Raw genomic sequence first — 26,452 nt, 5'->3', positions numbered from 1 at the left:
TTCTCATAGATGACATTATTCCTGCAAACAGTTTTCAGACAAATGAAACAGAAAAAAATTGTGAAAACGTGTACATGTGCTTGTTCCACATGTCAGGCTCATGCTGCACGCCTGCACAGATTTTCTCAATTTTTTCTTTTTCTCCCCACTTTGGGATGCCCACTTCCCAATCGCCTCAATCCGGGTGGTGGAGGACGAATCTCAGTTGCCACCGCATCTGAGACCGTCAATCCACGCATCTTATCATGTGGCTTGTTGAGCGCGTTACTGCAGATATCTAGCGCATGTAGAGGCTTCACACTTTTCTCATGGCATCCACGCACAACTCGCCACACGCCCCACCGAGAGCCAAAACCACATTATAGCAACCACAAGAAGGTTAACCCTACGTGACTCTGCCCACTCTATCAACGGGGTTGCTTAGGAAGCCTGACTAGAGTCACTCAGCACGCCCTGTATTCAAACTTGTGACTCCAAGGCTGGTAGTCAGCGTCTTTACTTGCTGAGCCACCCAGGCCTCACCCTGGCCACTGTTTAATATATTTGCTGACTTCCCAAATCCTTGGTTTTGCCATTTCCCAATATTGTCGTTATTTGTCAGCAATCGGCATCAGCATTGTCAATATCCGATTACATCATCCTATCGCCCAGACCTGCAGAGTAACAACCTTACATCCAGGGTTAAAGTCATATCAGACCAGTCGCACAGGTATTGCGAGTCATCTTTCCTACTTTATGGATAACTATGCAATGTCCACAAGTAAGCTAATAATGAGATAATGAGCAATCAGACATTTAGGTATTTTAAGATATTTCGGTTTTTCAGAGAATGTATTTTTAACATGTGTATTTTGTCTTACTCTGCTGGCAGAGTTTTTATAGTAAAAAAATATACCAGTGCTTAAGAAGTAATCCAAAATATTTAGAATATATTACTGATTTTGAGTAATCAAACGGAATACATTACAAATTATATTTTACAGCATGTATTCTGTAGTAGAATACATTCAAAAGTAACCCTCCCAACCCTGGTCACAGGTGTATAAGGTCAGGTTATTTGATTCAGAAAATAAGCTGTTGTTCATGGAACTGAACATGAATAGGATATAATTAATTAAAACAATAATATCAGTCAAGTTTAACATTTACAGTACTTATTCTGTGCCTGAGCAATTTTGAGTTGTAGCTACCATTTTAAAAACCGGTGGACAGGCAACATTTGTCTTATTTTAATTGAAATTATTATTTAGTTTTTTTATTCTGCACCATGAATGCTTTATCCATGCATTTACTAAACCCCTCTGGTTAGAGTCAAAAGCTTACAATGGTGGTAAACGTTAATCAATGTTACACATGAGAAAGTCTTTCCCATTCATTGTTGTGCTGTGATGTTACTCTGTTGAGGAGTTTCTCCCTAATGGTAAAAGAAAAGACATCAATAACACAATTAATCTGTATTTTAACAGTTGATCATATCATAATAAGTCTTACAAATATAAACTCTAGTATTATATAGAAATAACAGGTTATCTGTTTAAATAATGCACACTGCGAGGTGATAATGCTGCCATGACACAAAGCTTAGCACACCTAAAGACGTTTTCAGGTTTTTATTTCAAGAAACTTTCAGGGTTTTCTCTCTAAAACACTCGTGAGTAGAACTACTTTCTTACGCCAAAGATTCAGTGTCTTGATTTGTTACAACCAACTATCACAAGTTAACCCATGGCACTCTTGAATACATGATTCTGATTGGTTAACAGATGTTCTAAGCCTTAGAATCTGAAGTGTTAAATTAATTATGAAGTAGTTCCAGGTGTGTTTCTGGTTTTACATCACTTCACCAAATTATCTAAGTTATTTTAAAGAGCCGTACAGGCTGCAACAGAAAAATAACCAAATAAACAAAAATATTAGTAAAGCAAATCAGATAATAATGTAAAAAAAATACTATATTATGCAAAATTACTTTTAATATAACCAGCAGTTTACTGCAAATATATAGTAGACTTAATGTAAAGCTTAAATGCATTTTTTTTTTTTACTGTATTCTACAAATACTGGCAGCTACTGTTATTTTAAGTAATTACATTACAGTTCAGGCAGCCAGATTGTACAGTTATATGACTGGCAGCCATTGTAACGGTATAAAGATAAAACAATAAAATAATATATATGTATATAATAATTTTTTTTAACTGCTACCCCAACTGTTTTAGATCATTTCAAATAAAAAAAATTTTAATGGCCGATGACAATATTTAGAGAATAAATAAATGAAAATATGCAAGCAATTTACCTGAAAGCACTCAGGCAATCGTTAATCACTATATGTCCCAATTTATGTGAAGCATACATTCAAACTGCAATCAGAGTGGTGGTGGCGGCGTAGTGGCTAAAGCACAGGGCTGTTAATCAGAAGATCACAGGTTCTAACCCCACGGCCACCACCATTGTGTCCTTGAGTAAGGCACTTAACTCCAGGTTGTTCCGGGGGGATTGTCCCTGTAATAATAATTGTAAGTCACTTTAAAACCGTCTGCCAAATGCATAAATGTAAAAAAATCGTTACGGCTGTTCTACTGTTTCAACTCCATGTATATTACTGCGCGCATCCATTTTCCTTTTTTCGCTTGTATACATCTCGCAGTTTGACTGCGTGCATTCGTTTTCTCTGTGTTTTATATCGATTTATTGCATCACTCTCAAACATCTGCTAAACAGGAACTAACACAAGAACAGCAAACAACTGCGTGAGGGATTCACATCGATCTCAAACACTTGCGCTCATCCACAACGACAACAATAAACAATTGCGGTAAGTCATGGCATCCACTCATATTATTGCTTCCTGCATTGCATGCCACATTATCACATAAAGGAATTAGTCAGGCTGACGGAGAAGGTTAATGAGTTGGAAACACGCATTCAAACACTAATGGAGGTCAGTGAGAATGAGATGCCGGTAGATACTGTTTCGCATGTGGTTAGAACAGAGAACAACACACACACATTAGTTCTGGCTGTAGAGCCCCTGCAGCAGGGTGTTTGGGGGACGTCTCCATGGCATACTCAGCAAAACAACACCACTTTCCTGTTCTTGTTAGGATTTCCAAACGATTCTCTCCATTCAGTGATGCACCCACTGAAAATCATGTTGAAAGCCTTGGTCATAGGTGATTTTATTGTAAGGAATGTGGATGTAGAGACTCCAGCCACTATCCTTAAATGCATTTCGGGTGCCAGAGCATCTGACATCATATCAAATTTACAAGTGCTGGCTAATGCTAAATGTAGATTTTCTAAAATTGTTATTAAAGATTAAAGATAATGTTAAAGAGGTATGTGAACTTGCAAAAACAATGTCAGACACTGTAATATGCTCTGGCCCCCTTCCTGCTCGCCGTGGTGATGAGGTTTATAGTAGATTACTGTCATTGGATGTCTGAGTGGGGTTCGGAGTATAGTATAGGATTTATAGACAATTGGAAGAGTTTTTGGGGTTGACCTGACCTGCAAAAGAGAGACAGACTCCATCCCTCTGGGGAAGGTGCCGCTCTCCTATCTAGTAATTTGAATCATAGTCTTAATAGTGAGAATATTTGACTAACTGGGGCTCATGTCAGGAAGCAGATAAACTGGCTAATCTGAACATCTGCTAGCTGCCTTGAGGCATCACACAGGTCACATAAACAACAACACTGTATCTGTATAGATATCACATAGAGACTGTGTCTGTTCCATGAACTACCAAACATAAAGCATTCCCTAAATCATTTAGGAAAAAAATTAGAAAATAACAAAACAAATTAAGATAAATATCATATAAATGCAGGGCTACTAAACATTAGATCTCTTTCAACCAAAGCACTCATTGTAAATGAAATTATTACAGACCATAGTTTGGATGCGCTCTGTTTGACTGAAACCTGGCTTAAACCGGATGATTATTTAAATGAATCTACTCCCCCAGGTTATTGTTATAAACATGAGCCTCGTCTGAAGGGTCGAGGAGGAGGTGTTGCTGCAATTTACAGTAACGTTTTTGTGTTACTCAGAGGACATATAAGGATATAAGTTTGTCTTTTGAATGAATAATGCTTAATGTGACACCGTCAGATACAATAAAAAATCTCTGTCATATTTTGCGTTTGCTACAGTATATAGATCACCCAGGCCTTATTCTGATTTCATTGGTGAATTAGTAAATCTTCTATTAGATCTAGTATTTAATGTAGATAGAGCTTTAATTGTTGGTGACTTCAATATTCACATAGACAATTTAAAATTACACATTGGGATTAGCATTTATCGATACTCTAGAGTCAGACAAAATGTGACAGGACCAACTCATCAACATAATCATATGCTAAATTGAATTCTGTCATATGGAGTTGATATTGATACTTTAGAAATTCTGCCACAGACCGATGACATCTCAGGTAATTTCCTCATCTCTTGTATGCTGCTATCAGCTAATGTCACTCACTATTGTTCAGGTAGAAATATTCTTTTGACAACAAAAGATAGCTTCACTAATAAGCTTCCAGATTTATCTCAGATATACTCAGTAACCCCAAAAGTCTAGAAGAACTTAAAATCAGAAAATATAAATACAGATTTCTCTAGCACTCTTGATAGTGTCGCCCCTTCGATTAAAGAAAAAAGCCCCACACCATGGTACAATGATCACACTGATGCTCATGCTCTCAAGAGAGCAACTCTGAAAATGGAGCACAAGTGGAAGAATTAGAGGTATTTCACGGTGCATGGAATAATGTTTGTAGCTACAGACAGCATATTTTAGCAAACTTATAGAAAATAACCACAAAAATCCTAGGTGTTTATTCAGTACTGTGGCTAAATTGGTTTGGTAATAAAGCTTCGACTGAACCAGATATTCCATTGCAACACAATAGTAATGACTTAATTAATTTCTTTACTTACAGTACCACAGAAAACAGTGTCATAATTTTCCTCATGAGCAACTTCAAACTTTCACTGTCATAGGTCATGAAGAGCTAACAAAACTTATCAAAACATGTATGTTAGATCCAATACCAACTAAGCTCTTAAAAGAGATATTCCTTGTAATCTCAGAACCTCTACTTAATATCACTAACTCCTTGCTATTGTCCCAAAAAACTTTAAAATGGCAGTTATCAAACCACTTATCAAGAAGCCACTGCTTGATCCTAAACTTATCAGAGTTACAAATTACCCGCTCTTATCATCTTTTTGCACTTAATTTCTGTTCTACTCTTTTTACATCTTAGTGCTGCCTTCAACCACAGATCACAACATTCTCTTGAATAGGTTTGAGAATTATGTTGGTATTTGTGGACTTGCATTATTATGGTTTAGGTCCTATTTAACTAATCAAATAAAAGTTAAGTATGAAGTGCCACAGGGATCAGTTTTAGGGCCTCTGCTTTTCTCCTTATAAATGCTTCCCCTGGGAGATATTTTTAGGAATCATGGAATAAGTTTCCACAGTTATGCAGACGATACCAAAAAAAAAAGAATTTATGCATTCATGACCTCAAAACTAGTTTATTGTAATGCATTACAGCGAGGGTGTCCTACAAGTTCAGTAAATAAACTTCAATTGGTTCAAAATGCAGCAGCCAGAGTGCTGACTAGAACCATGAAATATGATCATATTAGCCCCATTTTATCATTGTTACATTGGCTACCTGTTGTTTCATATTAATTAAAAAAATGTGTTAACTTCTTACAAAGCTTTGAATGGTCTAGCTCTGCAGTACTTTCATTATGATCGCAAAATTCTGTTAATAGTTTTTAGAATATCAAATCCACAAAAGTAAGTAGCCTCCTAAACTATGGAATAGTCTCCCTAACACTGAATGCAGTCTGGATGCAGACACACTCAGTTTAATTCTAGATGAAAAACTCATCTATTTAGCCAGGCATGCACATAATTTATCCATCAACTCACAATTATGCTGCTTTAGTTAAGTCTGCTGGAACCAGAAACATTTATCATGCTCTATAAATCTGCAAAATATGTAATGTATCTATGCTAATATTATTCTATTTGTTTCCCTGTCTCAATCTCAGGATTCATATCCCAAGGTTACCAGAGCCGGCCAGATCCACCTCCATTCATGCTTGATGTCAGACTCCACTGCTATATGTCTCTGAGTGATGATGACTAAATGATGCCGGTGCCAGCCAGACATCACTTCAGTCTATTATATGGACTTCAGGGGATGAACTGATGCCAACTCCAACCATAAGACATAAGATACTTCATATGCCATTGCCTGAACCTTGGACGTGGGATAGACCTCACCAAAATTACCCGCAGGTTGAACTGAATTTCACATGATCTCACTGATCTCTGCCTGCATCACCTTGGTCTAATGATGGATTACACTCTTAAAATGGAATACATAGACTTTCAGTTATTTGCCAACATAAGCCTTCACCAGCCAACTAACAAAGGACAATGTATCAATGTGAAATTCTGCAGTTAATCCAGGCTGAACTTAAAAGACAATAGTCATTCATCTTACAGTTCATACAAAATATTTGTGTAAACACTGGCCCTTAAAACTTACTTAGTTTACTAATTTTAAACAATGACCTGCACATACTCATGCTGGTTAGCCAGTGGGGAATTGACCCCACAGTGAACCTTGATTCACTCAAGGTTATTTTGCTCCATTAACCAAAATCTTATCACGTTTTGTGTTCCTTGCCAGTCACCTTTGGCTTGCTCACTAGGGTTCTAAATACAATGATGATTTAATTATTTATTTTTATACGTAATTTACAATCATATTTTTAAAAAAAATCTACACAGTGATGACTCGAAGATTTTTTAGATATTACAGTTTAATTTTCTTTTAATGCATGAGTTTCTGTAAAGCTGCTTTGAAAAAAAGTGTGTTGTGAAAAGTGCTATACAATAAAATTGACTTGACTTCATACAATAATGCAATATAGAGCTGAGAACTGTGAAAATAGCCCAGATGTATACAAGCTATGAATGTGAAGGATAAATACATCTGTATCCCGTCAACTGTTGGCCTGTGTGTTCGCCTCTGTAGTGATGCCGCTTAAATACAACTTAAATTGTTAAATACAAATAGGAGTGGTGGTGGCATAGTGGCTAAAGCACAGGGCTGTTAATCAGAAGTTTGCTGGTTCGAACCCCATGGCCACCACCATTGTGCTCTTGAGCAAGGCACTTAACTCCAGGTTGCTCCAGGGGGATTGTCCTTGTAACAATTGCACTGTAAGTTGCTTTGGATAAAAGCGTCTGCCAAATGCATAAATGTAAATGTAAACTTCCATGGGAAACACGGTGTCGCACAATGAGCATTTTCACCTGTTGCCCATGAATGGGGATCGCCCTCCAATTATTTTGCTGCTTAAATACGTAACAAGGAATATGCCAAAACATGGGACAATGTGTCTAAATGAGACAGATGAGATGCGGTTACATACTATACTACACAACTGTTCTTCTTAAATTATAAAATAATTATCTCTCATATCAAAAGTTTGTAAGAAATTGTGCATTACTTTGGTAGGTTAAAAAGCACAATCTGCTCTGCATTGGAGTCCTGACCATGGTTTATTTTGTGATTAAAAAATGGCTGACAATACAATTCCTTACATATCAAACAAATACAAGCAGAAATATTAGTATTAAATGTGTTACTTGTTGTGTCCAATGTTACTGGTTCTCTCTACATATTTCAAAGTTTCTTTGCAATGTCTGAATCATAATAGATTTCAAAAGAATCCTTAGAAAAATGTGCTGACCAAGCCATATAATCCACATTGACAAGTTCAGGAACAAAAATAAACATTGTCATACAGTCAGGTCCATAAATATTGGGACATTGACACAATTCTAATCTTTTTGGCTCTATACACTGCCACAATGGATTTGAAATGAAACGAACAAGATGTACTTTAACTGCAGACTTTCACCTTTAATTTGAGGGTATTTACATCCAAATCAGGTGAACGGTGTAGGAATTACAACAGTTTGTATATGTGCCTCCCACTATTTAAGGGACCAAAAGTAATGGGACAATTGGCTGCTCAGCTGTTCCATGGCCAGGTGTGTGTTATTCCCTCATTATCCCATTTACAAGGAGCAGATAAAAGGTCCAGAGTTCATTTCAAGTGTGCTATTTGCATTTGGAATCTGTTGCTGTCAACTCTCAATATGAGATCCAAAGAGCTGTCACTATCAGTGAAGCAAGCCATCATTAGGCTGAAAAATCAAAACAAACCCATCAGAGAGATAGCAAAAACATTAGGTGTGGCCAAATCAACTGTTTGGAACATTCTTTAAAAGAAAGAACGCACCGGTGAGCTCAGAAAGCCCAAAAGATCCGGAGAACCATGGAAAACAACTGTGGTGGATGACCGAAGAATTCTTTCCCTGGTGAAGAAAACACCCTTCACAACAGTTGGTCAGATCAAGAACACTCTCCAGGAGGTAGGTGTATGTGTGTCAAAGTCAACAATCAAGAGAAGACTTCACCAGAGTGAATACAGAGGGTTCACCACAAGATGTAAACCATTGGTGAGCCTCAAAAACAGAAAGGCCAGATTAGAGTTTGCCAAACAACATCTAAAAAAGCCTTCACAGTTCTGGAACAACATCCTATGGACAGATGAGACAAAGATCTACTTGAACCAGAGTGATGGGAAGAGAAGAGTATGGAGAAGGAAAGGAACTGCTCATGATCCAAAGCATACCACCTAATCAGTGAAGCATGGTGGTGGTAGTGTCATGGCATGGGCATGTATGGCTGCCAATGGAACTGGTTCTCTTGTATTTATTGATGATGTGACTGCTGACAAAAGCAGCAGGATGACTTCTGAAGTGTTTCGGGCAATATTATCTGCTCATATTCAGCCAAATGCTTCAGAACTCATTGGACGGCGCTTCACAGTACAGATGGACAATGACCCGAAGCATACTGCGAAAGCAACCAAAGAGTTTTTTAAGGGAAAGAAGTGGAATGTTATGCAATGGCCAAGTCAATCACCTGACCTGAATCCGATTGAGCATGCATTTCACTTGCTGAAGACAAAACTGAAGGGAAAATGCCCCAAGAACAAGCAGGAACTGAAGACAGTTGCAGTAGAGGCCTGGCAGAGCATCACCAGGGATGAAACCCAGCGTCTGGTGATGTCTATGCGTTCCAGACTTCAGGATGTAATTGACTGCAAAGGATTTGCAACCAAGTATTAAAAAGTGAAAGTTTGATTTATGATTGTTAATCTGTCCCATTACTTTTGGGCCCTTAAAAAGTGGGAGGCACATATACAAACTGTTGTAAATACCCTCAAATTAAAGCTGAAAGTCTGCAGTTAAAGCACATCTTGTTCGTTTCATTTCAAATCCATTGTGGTGGTGTATAGAGCCAAAAAGATTAGAATTGTGTCGATGTCTCAATATTTATGGACCTGACTGTATGTCAGATTACACAAAATGTCTGCAGTTATGAACGTTTCAACTCTTTCCTGGCATTGTAGTTGCTTTGTTTGTCAATAATAATTACAACAAACGTTCATTGATTTGTATAGGAATGGCTGTATCTGTCCAGCTCTTTTCTTGTTACTTACTCAAGCTGCGTACCAGTGGGTGGGACAAACAGGCGATGATGTAAATATTGGTGTTGTGCTGTCTTTGAGGCAGTCATGCATTAATGAGTACTCACTGTGACGTCACAGATTTACTGATGTTGAGAACGAGGCGTTTCTGAAGCTTGGTGTCAATAAATCCTCTTTTTAGACTGGTAAGGAAAGTCTAGGTTGCCACTGGAGTCCTCTTCCACTCCTCCATGATGACATCATGGAGCTGGTGGAAGTTAGAGACCTTGTGCTCCTCCATCTTCCATTTGAAGATGCCCCACAGATGCTCAATAGGGTTTAGGTCTGGAGACATGCTTGTCCAGTCCATCATCATCACCCTCAGCTTCTTTAGCAAGGCAGTGGTCATCTTGGAGGTGTGTTTGGGGTTGTTATCATGCTGGAATACTGCCCTGCGGCCCAGTCTCCAAAGGGAGGGGATCATGCTCTGCTTCAGTATGTCACAGTACATGTTGGCATTCATGGTTCCCTCAATGAACTGTATCTCCCCAGTACTGGCAGCACTCATGCAGCCCCAGACCATGACACTCCCACCACCATGCTTGATTGCAGGCAAGACACACTTGTCTTTGTACTCCTCACCTGGTTTCCGCCACAAACGCTTGACACCATCTTAACCAAATAAGTTTATCTTGGTCTCATCAGACCACAGGACATGGTTCCAGTAATCCATGTCCTTAGTCTGCTTGTCTTCAGCAAATTGTTTGGGGGCTTTCTTTTGCATCATCTTTAGAAGAGGCTTCTTTCTGGGACGACAGCCATGCAGACTAATTTGATGCAGTGTGTGGCGTATGGTCTGAGCACTGACAGGCTGACCCCCCACCCCTTCAACCTCTGCAGCAATGCTGGCAGCACTCATACGTCTATTTCCCAAAGAATGAGCGTTACACCGAGGCCTGTTCACTAGAGTGGAAACCAATTTGGAGGTGCAGGGTCCGTCATGGTCTGGGGTGGTGTTTCACAGCATCGGACTGAGCCTGTCCAATCTCAATGCTATGCGTTACAGGGAAGACATCCTCCTCCCTTATGTGGTACCCTTCCTGCAGGCTCATCCTGACATGATCCTCCAGCATGACAATACCACCAGCCATACTGCTCGTTCTGTGCATGATTTCCTGCAAGACAGGAATGTCAGTGTTCTGCCATGGCCAGTGAAGAGCCCAGATCTCAATCCCATTGAGCACATCTGGGACCTGTTTCCTGAATCAGAGGGTGAGGACTAGGGCCATTCCTCACAGAAATGTTCGGGAACTTGTAAGTGCTTTGGTGGAATTGTGGGATAACATCTCACAGCAAGAACTGGCAAATATGGTGCAGTCCATGAGGAGTTAATGCAGCTGGTGGCCACACCAGAAACTGACAGTTACTTTTGATTTTGACCCTCCCTTTGTTCACGGACACATTATTCCATTTCTGTTAGTCACATGTCTGTGAAACTTGTTCAGTTTATTTCTATCAGGAAGACACGCAGGCTTGAGTGAAGTTTAAGATGCCATTTATTTGATAAATGTAAAACAGGAAGTAATGTCTCTCTCTTTGGCGTAGGCCCCCGTCCGGCAGTCCGAGGGAGTTGTACCCGGAACCGTTATGTCCTGCCGGAGAAAGGAGGCAGGGGCGAGGAGCCAGACTTATAAAGCAATGGCTTACATGCGATTGGCTAGGCTAATGATGTGATGATGTACAGCTGCTAGTCTTCCCGCTAGAACTACGCTGCGCTTCCATGTCTGAGTTGTTGAATCTTTTTATGTTCATAGAAATATTTACACATGTTAAATTTGCTGAAAATAAAAGCAGTTGAAAGTGAGAGGACGTTTCTTTTTTTTTTCTGAGTTTATTTAGTTATTGTCCCACTGTTTAGTAATATTTAGTTGTGTTGAATATTGGAGTTTGCAGCATATGGTGCTGACAGAAATGTTAAACCAATAAAAAAAGTTTTGTATTTATGTCATTTGGGGTATTTTGTGATATTTTACAAAGGGTTTCATAATTGTTTTGTTTAATTTTGCACTTTTTAAAATGTATTCAGGATGAATGTGTAATTTGCACGCACCTCCTTCCCCCTCCCTCCAACTACCGTACAGCAGCATTCATTGGTGGTTATTGGCCCTTAACAACCGTGGTGGTAAAAAACAAATTGCCATTGCCTACTGGTTATGTAAATTAAAGTTACCTCTGAAAATCTTTGCAAGTGTGAAGCAGGCTTAACTGCCATATTTGAAGGAATTAACATAAGAATGACAGAATGAACCTTTAACAGATCAAAGATCACAAATAAACAGTTACTTAATGTGTATTGCTTTCTGCCAATAAGTTGTGTTTCACCTCTTTTTCTATATCACCTTATTCTGTCCTGAAAAGTGTTGTGACCATAGAATATGTGGGCCAACTAAGGCTGGGTGATTTGTATTAAAAGTCACTAAACTGACATTTCGCTTATGAGAAAGTTGTTCACATAACATATTCATGAGCTTTTTGTATTCAGCATCATGTTTTTAGATTGAAATGTACACATGTGCATAAGAGAAAGTGTACTTTACATCTTAGGTCCTGTAAATGGTCACCAATTCTTTTTTCTCAAATTTGCAATAATTTTAATTCCTTTTTGGGCTAAACCAGTACATTTATTATGGTCCTGCGGTGTAACCAATTAAGTTTTAAAGCACAAATATTCCATGTATTCTCAATTATGAGGTTGTACAAAGTGCATATATACATTTTATGGATGAATTAGAAACATACACATTTTTCAAAGGATTACCCACATGTACCCATGTACCCACATTTCATGTTATCTACTCATGTTCATTTTAGATCTGATGGAGCTGAAAGAGGAAAGTCAAGAACTGAATGAAATGGAGGAGAAACATCTCTATCAGAAACCTGATTATTTAAAATCTGAAGAACAACATTTTAATCGTTCACAATCTGGACATAGTGTCTCACAAAAAAGAAGTCAAAGAACAAGTGCCATAAATTCTCTCACCTGCCCTCAGTGTGGAAAGGAGTACACTCATAAAAGAGGCCTTCAGATTCACATAAAAACTCACACAGGAGTGAAGCCTTTCACCTGCCCTCAGTGTGGAAAGTGTTACACTCGTAACATAGACCTTCATGTTCACATAAGAACTCACACAGGAGAGAAGCCTTTCACATGTGATCATTGTGGGAAGAGTTTCACAGTGAAAGGGAACCTTAATAGACACATAAGGATTCACACTGGAGAAAGAAATTATGTATGCCATCAGTGTGGAAAGAGTTTCACACAGAAAGGACACCTTCAGGATCACATGAGTATTCACACTGGAGAGAAGCCTTTCAGATGTCATCAGTGTGGAAAGAGTTTCACACAGAAAGGACACCTTAAGGATCACTTGAGTATTCACACTGGAGAAAAGCCTTTCACATGTCATCAGTGTGGGAAGAGTTTCAAACAAAAAGGACACCTTAAGGATCACATGAGAATTCACACTGGAGAGAAGCCTTTCAAATGTCATCAGTGTGGAAAGAGTTACAAACTTCGAAGAGACCTAAAAATTCATATGCAAATTCATTCTGGAGTAAAATAACACTAGTGTTCTGAGTGTGGCAAGAGGTTTGTCGACATAAGTAATTGAAAAAAATCATCTGTACATTCACTGTGGAGAAAGGCCATTTAATTGCTAGTTTGTGGTTCAATTTATCACCTTAAAGGTGAAGTATGTAGTTTCTGGAATCACGAAGCATGTTATCAATGATTTTTCCTTATACCTCTTAAGTTGGTTTATACTTCTGCATCAAACCTAAAGCATAGGCTCCGGTTAGTGACCTTTGCAAAAGGTTAAATAATTATACATTTCATAAACAAATAAAACTGTAAAACTGAATAAAAGTGGAATTAAATGTATTTATTTAATTATTTGAGCATTAAAAACAAGTTCATAAAAGTACATTAACATGTTGAGAATTTATTCACATACATGTCTACCATGCAGAGAAAGATGAAACAAGGTATTAACTGTATGCTTGTTCTTGACTCGCTTAATAATAAATACATATTTTGGAATACTTTTGAGTGCTGAAAAAAAATTAAAATTAATGAGTAGGGGTGCACCGAAATCAGCATTACACATACACACTGGTCCTCTTGAAGATGATAGAGTGACCTTTGGAGGGTGAGTCGGTGGCAATCCTGAGCATTCACAAATTTTAACTTTCAGATATGCTGTAATTTAGATGAATATGCCAGTTTGTTTTAAAATGTGTAAGAACATGTGTATGATTGTGAAGCTGCCCGGTTATTCTGACTCGCTGCACTGTTAGCACGGAGAGGATTAAGACACTGCAAACAGGCATAAAAACAAATTAAACAACAATTAAACATGCAAATACAAATCTGAGTATACGTGATGTAATGTGCATCGCAACAATCAGACATTGTGTGGAGCGATAGAGACTGTTTGAGCGATCATGTGTGCTATTAGCTTCTCCCCCTTCAACATGAGCATTCTCCGTGTCAAATCAAACATGCATGCTCTCCAGGTGCTCTAAATATCTAATCAGTCACTCATTCCAGCCCTATTTGTAATCATTTTTAATTTAGAAATTTTTCCAGCAATTGTTTAGAGACAGATTGTTTAACTTTTAATTGACTAAATCACAATTCCAATGGGTCAAAAGTTTACATACAATAATGGCACTTTTCCACTGCACGTTACATTCGACTTGACTCGACTCTGCTCGCTTTACTTTTCTAAGCTTGCTTTTCCATTGCAGTATAGTAACCTGGGTGGGATTATAGGCTGATCATCATAGTTGCGTCGCCCCATCCAGCTCTCGTTGTATCATCTCCTCGGCTACTAACGAGAGGACCTCGTTTATTGACCAAGGCATGGTTTTGCGCCCAGCCATTTCTTTTTACAATTTAAAATTTGCGTGAACAAATGATACTGCTATCGATGTTAACTTTAAATCTAGCGGGTTGTTGTCCTGTGTCGAAGCTCCAGTGACACTGGTAGTGACGATTCTCTCTGACCAATCAGTGATCTGCAGGTTTTTGACGTCACATTTAGTATTGGCTCGGCACGCTTGGAACCTCGACCGAGGTGGTACTAAAAAAAGTACCAGGTACATTCCACAGTGGAAAACTCCAAAAAGCAAGCAGAGTCGAGTCAAGCCGTACCGTCGAAAAGCCACATTAGTTAACTTTAGGCAGCTTGGAAAAGTCCAGAAAATTATGTCAAGTCTTTAGACAATTAGCCAAGTAGCTTCTAATGGGAGATGTACTGAATTGAAGGTGTACCTGTGGATGTATTTTAAGTCCTACCTTCAAACTCAATGCCTCTGTGTTTGACATCATGGGAACATAAAAAGAAATCAGCCAAGACCTAAAAATAATTATGGACCTCCACAAGTCTAAGACAAAGATCCAAGCAAGTGTAAGAGTTACCGTCCAATTTCCCTGTTCCGGTTAGATATAAAATTTTGGCTAACCAATTAAGTAAAGTTATGACATCTCTTATACATATAGATCAGGTAGTTTTTATTTGGGGTCGTAGCTCTTCTTATAATATTAGGTGTTTCATCAATATCATGTGGTCAGTGGCAAATTATCAGACTCAAGTCGCTGCCATCTCACTTGACGCCAAAAGGGCATAATGCATATTGACGTCTTTTATTTGGAGTGGTAAGCGCCCCTGATTACATTTTAGTAAGATGCATAGTCCGATTGACAAAGGTAGGCTAGGCCTACCCAAGATTTTGTTTTATTATTATGCGTTCAGTCTCAGACATTTGGCTCATTGGTCGCTTCCACCTGAAAGAGCCCCGCCCTGGTTCTGCATTGAACAAGACGTTCTTGACCCTATTTTGCCTTTGCAAAACCTTTCTGTCAATCTAACCAGAGAAGTTAATTCACACCCCGTTATTTCACAATTGCACTGTTTAATTCAGATATTTATCTAATGTTGCCACGAGGCTATGGCTAAACCCCAAACTGCATTAATAATCCCCTTTTTGTTGGTCAGAGTGGATTGTAAGAGGTGTTAATACACTCTGTGATCTTTACAAGAGTGTTGTGATGAGATCCTTTGAAAATTTGGTTTAATATTTTGGGATCCCCAGATCTCAGTTTTTTAGGTATCTTCAGTTACGCCACTTGCTCTGTACTATATTTGGGAATAGCATACACCCCCCTATAGCAGCAGATACTCTAGGAGAGGCCATGAGGCATCAGTGTTTTACTCCTTATTGATTCAGAGTCTGGAGGACAGAGTATCAACCACTCTCAAGAGATTTAAACTTGGAATTGGAGGAGGGAGAATTGGCTAGGATTTTTTAAAACATAACAAATGCATCTAGAGATGCAAGGGTGCGCCTTATACAATTAAAGATTTTACATCATTCTATTGGACCCCCTCAAAATTGTATAGGCTTGGTCTTAAAGACACACCCACCTGCTGGCGATGCCAATCAGAGGACGGAGGTATAACCCATGTCTTTTGGGGGTATGTTGAAATATAAAGGTTTTGGTTAAAGGTGCAGTCTGGTGTGCGATGTGTTCAGGTATCGTTTTGCACCAGACTCTGTATCTTGGGTGATGGGGTGGTCATTGTGATTGAAAGTATACACATAAACAGTTGGGTCTTAACCAGATTCATGATCACCAGGCAGATCATTTTAGGAGCTGGAGGTTTGGCTGGAGTGTACTCTTTTCAGGAGAGGTGCTCGAAGATGGAAAGGATAGCGGCCTTTGAAGAAGTAGCATTCAGTCGCTAGTGCACCTCTTGAGGTCAGGAGAGTGAGGTTTACACACTGCACAGATATCTACCAGCTGGCTTCCGTTACACTCATACACTGTTCATCGGACTCTAACAAAAAGCATGTCACAAAGCTTCTTTTGCTGCTCATGGTGCCGATAATTGGCTTGATCCTGGTATCGCTGCTTGCAGCTACACTCACCTAAAGGATTATTAGGAACACCTGTTCAATTTCTCATTAATGCAATTATCTAATCAACCAATCACATGGCAGTTGCTTCAATGCATTTAGGGGTGTGGTCCTGGTCAAGACAATCTCCTGAACTCCAAACTGAATGTCAGAATGGGAAAGAAAGGTGATTTAAGCAATTTTGAGCATGGCATGGTTGTTGGTGCCAGACGGGCCGGTCTGAGTATTTCACAATCTGCTCAGTTACTGGGATTTTCACGCACAACCATTTCTAGGGTTTACAAAGAATGGTGTGAAAAGGGAAAAACATCCAGTATGTGGCAGTCCTGTGGGCAAAAATGCCTTGTTGATGCTAGAGGTCAGAGCAGAATGGGCCGACTGATTCAAGCTGATAGAAGAGCAACTTTGACTGAAATAACCACTCGTTACAACCGAGGTATGCAGCAAAGCATTTGTGAAGCCACAACACGCACAACCTTGAGGCGGATGGGCTACAACAGCAGAAGACCCCACCGGGTACCACTCATCTCCACTACAAATAGGAAAAAGAGGCTACAATTTGCAAGAGCTCACCAAAAAAGAATGAGAACATGGATCCATCATGCCTTGTTACCACTGTGCAGGCTGGTGGTGGTGGTGTAATGGTGTGGGGGATGTTTTCTTGGCACACTTTAGGCCCCTTAGTGCCAATTGGGCATCGTTTATATGCCACGGCCTACCTGAGCATTGTTTCTGACCATGTCCATCCCTTTATGGCCACCATGTACCCATCCTCTGATGGCTACTTCCAGCAGGATAATGCACCATGTCACAAAGCTCGAATCATTTCAAATTGGTTTCTTGAACATGACAATGAGTTCACTGTACTAAAATGGCCCCCACAGTCACCAGATCTCAACCCAATAGAGCATATTTGGGATGTGGTGGAACAGGAGCTCAGTGCCCTGGATGTGTATCCCACAAATCTCCATCAACTGCAAGATGCTATCCTATCAATATGGGCCAACATTTCTAAAGAATGCTTTCAGCACCTTGTTGAATCAATGCCACGTAGAATTAAGGCAGTTCTGAAGGCGAACGGGGGTCAAACACAGTATTAGTATGGTGTTCCTAATAATCCTTTAGGTTAGTGTATATTTATCATACATTTTTTTTTTTTTATTTTCACAGTTGTCACAGACGGATATTTTGCGAAACCCAAATGAAAGTTGGTTATACTGTACATGTTTTTATATTACCACTTTGTTATCTTAATTGCTTTTTCTTTTCGTTTGAAGTGAAATTTGAATGTAGAAATGTCTTTGGTTTAAGTTTATTTTTTTTTAAATTAATTAATTACATTTCCTATTAAAAATCACTAAAGCAAGAATATTAACAGATCCCTCATAGATAGATAGATAGATAGATAGATAGATAGATAGATAGATAGATAGATAGATAGATAGATAGATAGATAGATAGATAGATAGATATTTGTTATAAGAATATTGTGAACAATACTGTACCCTCTTGTTTAGTTGTACATTTGGCCTTCCACATCTCTTTCTGTCCTTGTTAGAGCCAGTTGTCCTTTGTCTTTGAAGATTTGTCTTTTAATTTCAAACATTGTATAGCCTTCATTCTTCAAAACAACGATTGACTGAAGAGTTTCTAGAAAAAGCTGTTTCTTTTTTGCCATTTTTTTTTTTTTTACCTAATATTGACCTTAAGACATGCTATTCTATTGCATAATGTGGCAACTCAAAAACAAAGACAAAGTTAAGGTTCATTTAACTAATCAAATAGCTTTCAGCTCTGTTTGATATAATGGCAAGTGATGATGATTACTCAGGGCTGTCTAGATTGATCAAAAATGTATTTTTTCAAATAGTGTTTGTGCTGTTTTTTTACATCAGTATTGTCCTGACTATACTTTGTGATCAGTTGAATGCCACTTTGGTGAAATAAAGTACCAATTTCCTTCCAAAACTATATAAATATGGTTTAATTAATATTTTCATGTTCAGCGGTGCTCTTTTTTTATTTGATTTAGAATAAACATGTAATGTGTGTGCCAACTCCCCCTCCCTCCAGCCACAACTCTGTTCAACATCGGTGATTGGCCCTTAACATCCACTGTCATAAAAAATTGCCATCAAAATAGCCCTACTTATTATGTAAACTGAAGTTATGCCTGAAACTCGTCAGAAATATCAGACAAAAAGAAGTCAAAGAACAAGATCACCTTCATTCTTCACACTTTTGTCCCATGATTGATATACAGCAAAGTGCCCCAAAGGACTTTTGTTTTCATCTCTACACATACTGTGTTGTTCAGCCAGTTGTGAGTGTGTTTTGGAAGTAGCTCTTGACCCCCTCTGTGGCAGGGTGGAGGGCGGGGCCGGGTAAGTGATCATACACACCCGGTCCCTTATCTGGCTAATCAAGCCTCCGAGAGGGATAAAGGCCGACTGCAGAGGGTTGTGCGGGAGAGAGAGAATGCGTTCTTGGTCACTCAACGCGTGAGTCACTCCTCTCCCCTCTATTGCTCTCATCTCTCCTTTTATCTCTCTGTTGCCTGTCACTCTAACACAGAACAGCTGTTAGTAAAATACCCACTGGTGTAACTCTTACCACTCTTTGCTCCCAGTCTCGCACTTCATTCACAAATTGGCACTCGACCATGCCCATGCCCCCACCTCCACATACCCCATCGCCCAATTCAGGTCAGGGAGCCATCTGACCTGTCTGCTACTCCTGTCATGGAATGTTGAAGTCTCTTTCCCTCTATGCAAGAAAACTTTGGCAGTCAGGGGTTCCAGATGTCAAATGTTAGGCTTTATTTAGCAAAGCAACAAAACCTGAGATGCCAGCTGTTCATCTGACTATCCAGTACTAGACTATAATAATGATAAATCGGATTAAATTCATGCAGTGGATACGGTATATTTTGTTAATTAATTATTTACAATAATCGATATTACGTTTGTTTAGTCTAGTTGTCATGTCTCTTTAAAATGTAAACGCCCTGCCCCACATATAAAGGCCCCTAAGTGCATGACATCATTGACATGACTGCTTGCTTGGTGCCGCTCTGGTGAAGCTTACTTTAGCTATAAAATGGAGAATAATAAACCTCCACTCGCAGTCGGGATGAGGAAGTCTCTTACTGACTTTTTTGAGGAGTAATTTTCTCTCTCTTTATCTTTCTACTATATCTATCCACTCCATGTTGGAGCTTTTGTATTCCTTTGGAATTGGAAACATATAGGCTTACTCATTTTTTATTATTAATAGGCCTGGTTCTACGGGGGTGCTAGAGATCGCGATGAAGATGAGAGACAGCTTTTTAGTGATTATAAAGGGAGCGCTCATTTTGTGCTTTCTATGCTATATATAATCCATTCAGAATTTGTATAAAATTAGTTTTTCATGCTGCTAAGAGGAGGACCAAAGGCCACGTACACAGTGCAAGTTTCGGGAATTACATCTGCATATAAATGCGGGATTCACTCTTGAAATAGCAATGACTGACATATTGATAACCATAGCATTGTTTGTTCCTGAATAAAGCAGCCTTCTTGACAGAAATGGTTCAAAAGTCTGCTGACTGACTCACTAACAGTCCCTTGCCGCCACCTACTGATGTAACAATGTAACTGCACTGAGATAGTTGTACAATCCAGCCTGTCTTATCAAATTTTATATTTTTAATATCTAATAAACTAGTTTCATGCATTTAAACAAGTCTTTTGGAACAAATAATATTATAACAATGTGTCACATCAATCATCCAGTTGTTTCTAGGGTAGTAGATACTACATTGGTAAATAAATGCTAGAATAATTCTGTTGAATGTACACTACTGCTCAAAAGTCTCTTCTGCTCACCAAGCTGTTATTGATTTGATCAAAATACAGTAAAAGAGTAATATTGTGAAATATTAGTGAGTCTGGAAGCCATCTGATTATGTTCTACTGTTTTTGAGACATTTCAATGTATTTTGGAATCACATGCTTTTACGGGTCTTCAAGTGCCTTATATGTAGTCCCCTGGTATATTTGCCATAGTTGCCCTTTTGGGTCTGCTGCTTTGCCACCCTCAAAATGTTTGCCACCCCCCTTATGGGGACACCCCATAAGACTTGATTCAATTCGAGCACTGCTTGTGTCAATGTGATATTTCAGTTAATTTATTTTTTATTTTTAATACATTTGAAAAGTTATCAAAAACCAGATTTTTGCTTTAGCATAAGGCTTCAACATAACAAAATGTGGAGAAAAACCCCCACAAAAAACAAAGGGGTCTGAATACTTTCTGAATGCACTGTACATTCTAGCATATATATATATTGTTATACATATACATACTATAATACATGTTACACATGAATACATATATACAAATCTGAGAGTAATACAACCTATAAGATACATTTAAATATTATACTATTTTCTAAATGTAAACATCAAGAGGAACTTCCATGTCATAAACACAAACATATATTTGATATGAATTTGTACATGTCGTTCTGTTTCCTTATTTTTACCTTGTTTTTATTGTTATTTGTTTTATAAATGTATATTTATGACAGCGTGTAAAGAGACTTTTATCTTGCATTTCAGAACAGCTGTGTTGTTTTGACGTCACAAGGACTGCGACGCGTCTCCTCTTGCTTTTGACAGGTTTGTGTTTTTAAGCACTTCATGTGTATAAAACGATATAAAATGTTCTTAATGTACTTATTGTTTTTAAATGTGCTTTAATAACGTGTTAAAAACATTTATTTGTATTTTTTGCAAGCAAACTTTCCAGATAAGGAGGAAAAAGGTGAAGTGAGATCTGTGTGACAAACTGCTGTAAAGATGAAGTTTATTAAAGAAGAGAGTGAAGACATCAGTATTACACAAACATGTGGAATAAAAACTGAAGATACTGAAGAACAAAGAGGTTTGTATTTATTGATTCATCATTAGAAGTTTTACTCCTAAAGATATTATTGTACTTATAAAATAGATGTATAAAATTGTGTTCACAATATCAAAATGATACCAGCAAAATTTCACAATTTTCGATAGCACAAAATAAAAAAGTCCTATGCATTTGAACACACTTGTTTTGTCTGTAAATATTTTACATTTCATTGTAAATAATACATTAAATGGAGTGATTTTTTTTGCACTCCTATAATCCAGTGGATACACAGAAATTAAAGGGATAGTTCATCCAAAAAAGAAAAATTCTCTCATAATTTACTCATCTTCATGCCATCCCAGCTGTGTTCTTCTGCTGAACACATTTCAAGGCAAATATAAAAATATCTAGGCTCAGTAGGTCCTTAAAATTAAAGTGAAAGGTGATCAGACCTTTGAATCTCCAGAAATCACAGACAGTCAGTATAAACGTCATCCATACAACTCCAGCGGTAAAATTAATGTCTTCTTAAGTGACACGATTGCTTTTGGTGTAAAGAAAGATCATTATTTAAGTACTCTTTAACTATAAATCATTGCTTCAGCTATTTCTCTTTAACCCTCCTGTTATATTTGGGGTCAAACTGACTAAACATCTTTGTAATCTCTTAAAAATATTATAAACATTTTTCTAGATTTATTAGAAGGCATAAATATGTATTTCTTGGGGGGTCACGTGACGCAAGATGGCGGAGTAGACATATTTCTGCTGAGTTGCTGTGAAGCCCTTTGAGTTTAACTTTTTTAGAAATCTGGGAAAATGTAGGCGTCGTGGATGCAAGATATGACAGAGAAAAGACAGAATCTAAATTACTCTCTGAAGAGAAAAAAAAATCTAAATGATCGACTCCCGTGCATACACCTAAAATTGCAGATGTGTTGTTAACGGCTGGCGAGATTGACACGCTAGTTAAGCGTATTACTTATGAAGTCCTCTGTCTTCCTGTCATGGAAGCTTTCTGTCGTGATGGCGCATGTTGTGGATGTGAAAAACCGCGTTGCCAGAGTTGAGTCTCGCATGGCCAGATTAAAATGGAATGTGCTCATTGCATCTCGACCCACCAAAGTTCCACAGGTGAGAGACCCCGTGCTGTGATCCTGAAACTTCATAACTTTCAGGATAAAGTCTGCATCTTACAAGCTGCTCGAGCTGCCGAAAAGCTATTGTACAAGCAACATATCATCTTCATTTACGAGGACTTCTCGGCTGTGATCATTAGGAAAGGGCAGGCATTCGGGGCAGTTAAAAACGCCTCCACGAGAAGTGAGTTGGCAGTAATCATCCGGCGGTCCTCAGAGTGCAGTATGAAGGTGTCAAGTTCTAACTTGGCACCTAACTTGGCCTGTCTCGACTCCCATTCACCAGATTGATACATCCTGTCTCAAAGTGGCTGAATGACTCTTAAACCAAACTAAGCTAATATTTTTCTAAGGGACCCGAATGATTTTAACTGTACCCGGTGATTTTAACTGTATTCTTTCGCCTGAATGAGATAAATCCACCTCGTCGAAAGAAAGACGATCTGGTAGGGCTTGTGTCCTGGAGACGTGTCAGGAACTGGGTTTGGTAGATACGTGGCGGGTTCTACACCCTGGGGAGTGGGATTATACATTGTTTTTCCAGAGTACACAAAACCAGCAGTAGAATAGATTATATTTTTTTCACCTAAAGCTTCCCTTCATAATGTATTGGACTGTGAGATTGTCATATATGATCATGCCGCTGTATTTCTTAATTGAACTCTTTCTAATGTCAAACATCATTGGGTTGCTTGGAAATTCCTTTCTTGCTTGCTCATGACCCAAATTTAGAATCTTACATCAAGGAGCAAATCGGATTGTTTTCAAAGACGGTAAAACTCTTGGGATCTCTCCTAACTTGTTATGGGACACTGCAAAAGCGTATATTAGGGGGTTAAATATTTCATATTTTTCAAACCTGAAAAAGAACAATTTGGCAGATCAAAGAAGGCTTCAAGTGAAGCTTCAAGATCTTCGTTCTAGATACAACACATCCCCTTTCGATGAACTGCTGGCAGAAATTAAAACTATACAAATCTCCCTTGAGGCAATTCTTACAAAAAAGGCAGAGAAATCATTATATTTGCAAGGCAGCGGTTGTATGAATTTGTGAATAAACAGAAATCTGGCCAACCATTTATGCCGGCACTCTCAGGCTTAGGTTATTTCCATAATTAAAGACAATGTTGGGAATGTATGTCACGATAGTGAAGCAATCAGTAGTCTTTAGGGCATTTTATAAGAAACTATACACCTCCCAACTGGAGTCAGGTCCAGGTGAATTGCTAGATAAGTTCTTTGCCAATTTGTCTGTTCCGACACTGTCTAATGAGCAAAAGCAGGTGATTTTTATCTTAAATGCTTAAGGGGACTGGCTAGTGGGAAAGCACCTGGGCTGGATGGCTTCATGGTGTAATTTATCAAAACATTTAAAGACTGTTTGGTTGCCTCTATGCATGATATGATACAGTACTCCTATGATTCTGGTAATCTGCCTAGTTCTTTGTTGGAAGCTAATATCTGTGTTCTCTTAAAGAAGGGCAAACCCCCTGAGGATTGTAGCTCTTACCATCCTATTTCTTTGCTTAATGTAGATTTTAAAATACTAGTGAAAATTCTAGCCACTCATCTTGAGTTGGTGCTTCCCACTATCATAAACATAGATCAGACGGGCTTTGTTAAGGGGAGATTATCGTCCCATAATATCAGACGGTTACTCAATATTATTAATCATTCAGGTCTTTGTGCCAAAGGTGGTATAGTAATTTCGTTAGATGCCGAGAAACATTTTGAGTGGCCAATTGAGTGGCCGTTGTTAGATTTGAATTTGGGGAGTACTTTTGTCAATTGGGTCGAGATTTTATATACACTCCCGACTTCTAGTATAATTACAAATGGTGTCCAATCGCCTAAATGTATCTCATCCCGAGGCACTAGACAAGGATGCCCGCTGTCACCATTATTATTTGTACTGGCTATTGAGCCATTAGCGATTGCTATCAGAGAAGATCCTGGCATTAATGGGATTTCCTTTGCGAAAAAGGTCCATAAAATCTCACTCTACGCAGATGATGTCCTAATTTATCTAGATTCACTACAGAATTCTATTGCCAGATTAATAGATTGGATCTCTGATTTTGGTGCTTTCTCTGGGTATAAGATTAATTTTGCAAAGTCAGAGGCAATGCCTCTCTACGATGCACACTCTCCGGACTTGGCAGTCTGCTACACTGTGTCCGCAAAAGTATTTTGTTGCAATGAATAACAGACACAACCCCTTTGGTGGCTCAGTGGATAAGCATTACTAAGGGAGTTATCCTTAATGAAGCCTATTCTACGGCGTTAAGAGATAAACCCTTTAAATTCTACAGGACCTGGGGCCCCTTTCTTAAGTATTTGGGTCTAGAGGTGGAACTTATGTTATCCTTGGGAATTCAAAATTTAGCTTGGAAGGAGTAGAGTTTTTTTTTTTTTAATTTATTCTATTCATTTACTTATGTACAGGTATTATGTAGGTATGGATATGTGTGCATGAGCACCTGTGGGCATGTATATATCTACACGCATATCCATTAAAGATTTCTCTGACTGGTATATATTGAATCCTTCTTTTAGAGTTTGATATGTACTATGAGCAGATTTCTATGTTAAGTAATACAAATAAGGGATTTAGGTGGAGGTTCCATATGTTTGTTATATGTGCTTCCTCCCTTTATGTCTTGTTTCTTTTTAAATTTATTTGTTCTGAACTATCCCTGTAATTGCCAAAAAATTGCAATAAAAAAAAAAAGTACTTCACATGTTTCAGAGGTTTCAAAATCCTTGCACACATTTTGACTACATTGGTGATGTTTGGGGTCATTTTGATCACAACCTATTTTATGGTAACATAGAAAAATGTACAGCTTTATTTTTCTCTACTGTTTTACCATTTCTTGCTGACTCTCTCCAATGATATTGTCAACTTATTACAAAAGTATCCTATACCTTTATGCCCTAACATGAGTTTTTCTATATTAGAGAGCTTTTATGAGTTTCTGGTCCCCTTTCAATGTTTCATGCCTCTGAAAACCTCTATTTGACAAACTGTGAATGCTTGATATCAACAGCTTTTAATAATATAAAGGCAGAAAACAAGTAATAATGTGTTTTCAAACATATGACTCTTTTTTTCCTATAAACATGATTCAAAAGGCATCGGTTTCAGATGCAATAAACATTTAACATGTACATGGTAAACTTTGTGCAAGGGATTCTGAATTTGTGTTTGACATGCCACACACTATCAATAGTGCCTCAGAAGATTTTAATTATTATTATTACTACAACTTATTGTTAAAACAACATAATAATGTGTTTACACACACTGTATGTCTACACTAATAAACACAGTTTTACAACCATAATTCAAAAGGCATTGCTTTCAGATGCATTAAACATACATTTACAAATGACCTGTACATTATGTGCACAGTGTTATATTTTAGCATCTTCAAAGTAGTCACCATTTGCCTAGAATTTGCAGAAATGTACTCTTGACATTTTCTCAACCAACTTCTTGAGGAATCACCCTGGGATTTGTTTTAAACAGTATTGAAGGAGTTCCCATCTATGTTGGGCACTTATTGGCTGCTTTTCTTAATTATTTGGTCCAAGTCATCAATTTAAAAATGTTTAACTTTATTTTGTAATGAAATACATTTATATGGTGACACAATTATATTTTTGTCTGCAAAACTAATACTAAGTTTAATGCTAAGCTTCAAACATTTAACCATACGCTTCAGATCAAAAGATTTTTAAGATCATGAGAAACATTTCAGTCGAGTTTTTCAAAACTTTTGACTGTTTGTGTGTGTGTGTGTGTGTGTGTGTGTGTGTGTGTAATATATATATATATATATATT

General features: G+C 38.2%; 2 protein-coding genes across 2 annotated transcripts in view; both read left to right on the top strand.

Moving 5' to 3' along the window:
- Positions 1 to 13,541, top strand: part of LOC127648994 (oocyte zinc finger protein XlCOF6-like) — a 53,489-nt gene extending 39,948 nt beyond the window's left edge. Inside the window, exon 6 of the mRNA XM_052133868.1 lies at positions 12,460 to 13,541. Coding sequence (XP_051989828.1) covers positions 12,460 to 13,214 — 755 coding nt within the window. The 3' untranslated portion in view covers positions 13,215 to 13,541. The remainder of the gene's footprint in view (positions 1 to 12,459) is intronic.
- A 7,663-nt stretch (positions 13,542 to 21,204) lies between these two features.
- Positions 21,205 to 26,452, top strand: part of LOC127649569 (gastrula zinc finger protein XlCGF57.1-like) — a 112,340-nt gene continuing 107,092 nt past the window's right edge. Inside the window, exons 1-2 of the mRNA XM_052134733.1 lie at positions 21,205 to 21,236; positions 21,355 to 21,501. Coding sequence (XP_051990693.1) covers positions 21,417 to 21,501 — 85 coding nt within the window. The 5' untranslated portion in view covers positions 21,205 to 21,236; positions 21,355 to 21,416. The remainder of the gene's footprint in view (positions 21,237 to 21,354; positions 21,502 to 26,452) is intronic.

This window comes from Xyrauchen texanus, chromosome 9 (genome assembly GCF_025860055.1).
Source record: "Xyrauchen texanus isolate HMW12.3.18 chromosome 9, RBS_HiC_50CHRs, whole genome shotgun sequence".
Lineage (NCBI taxonomy): Eukaryota > Metazoa > Chordata > Actinopteri > Cypriniformes > Catostomidae > Xyrauchen > Xyrauchen texanus.
Note: the sequence above shows the minus strand (reverse complement) of the source record. Positions and strands in the feature narration are given on the sequence as shown.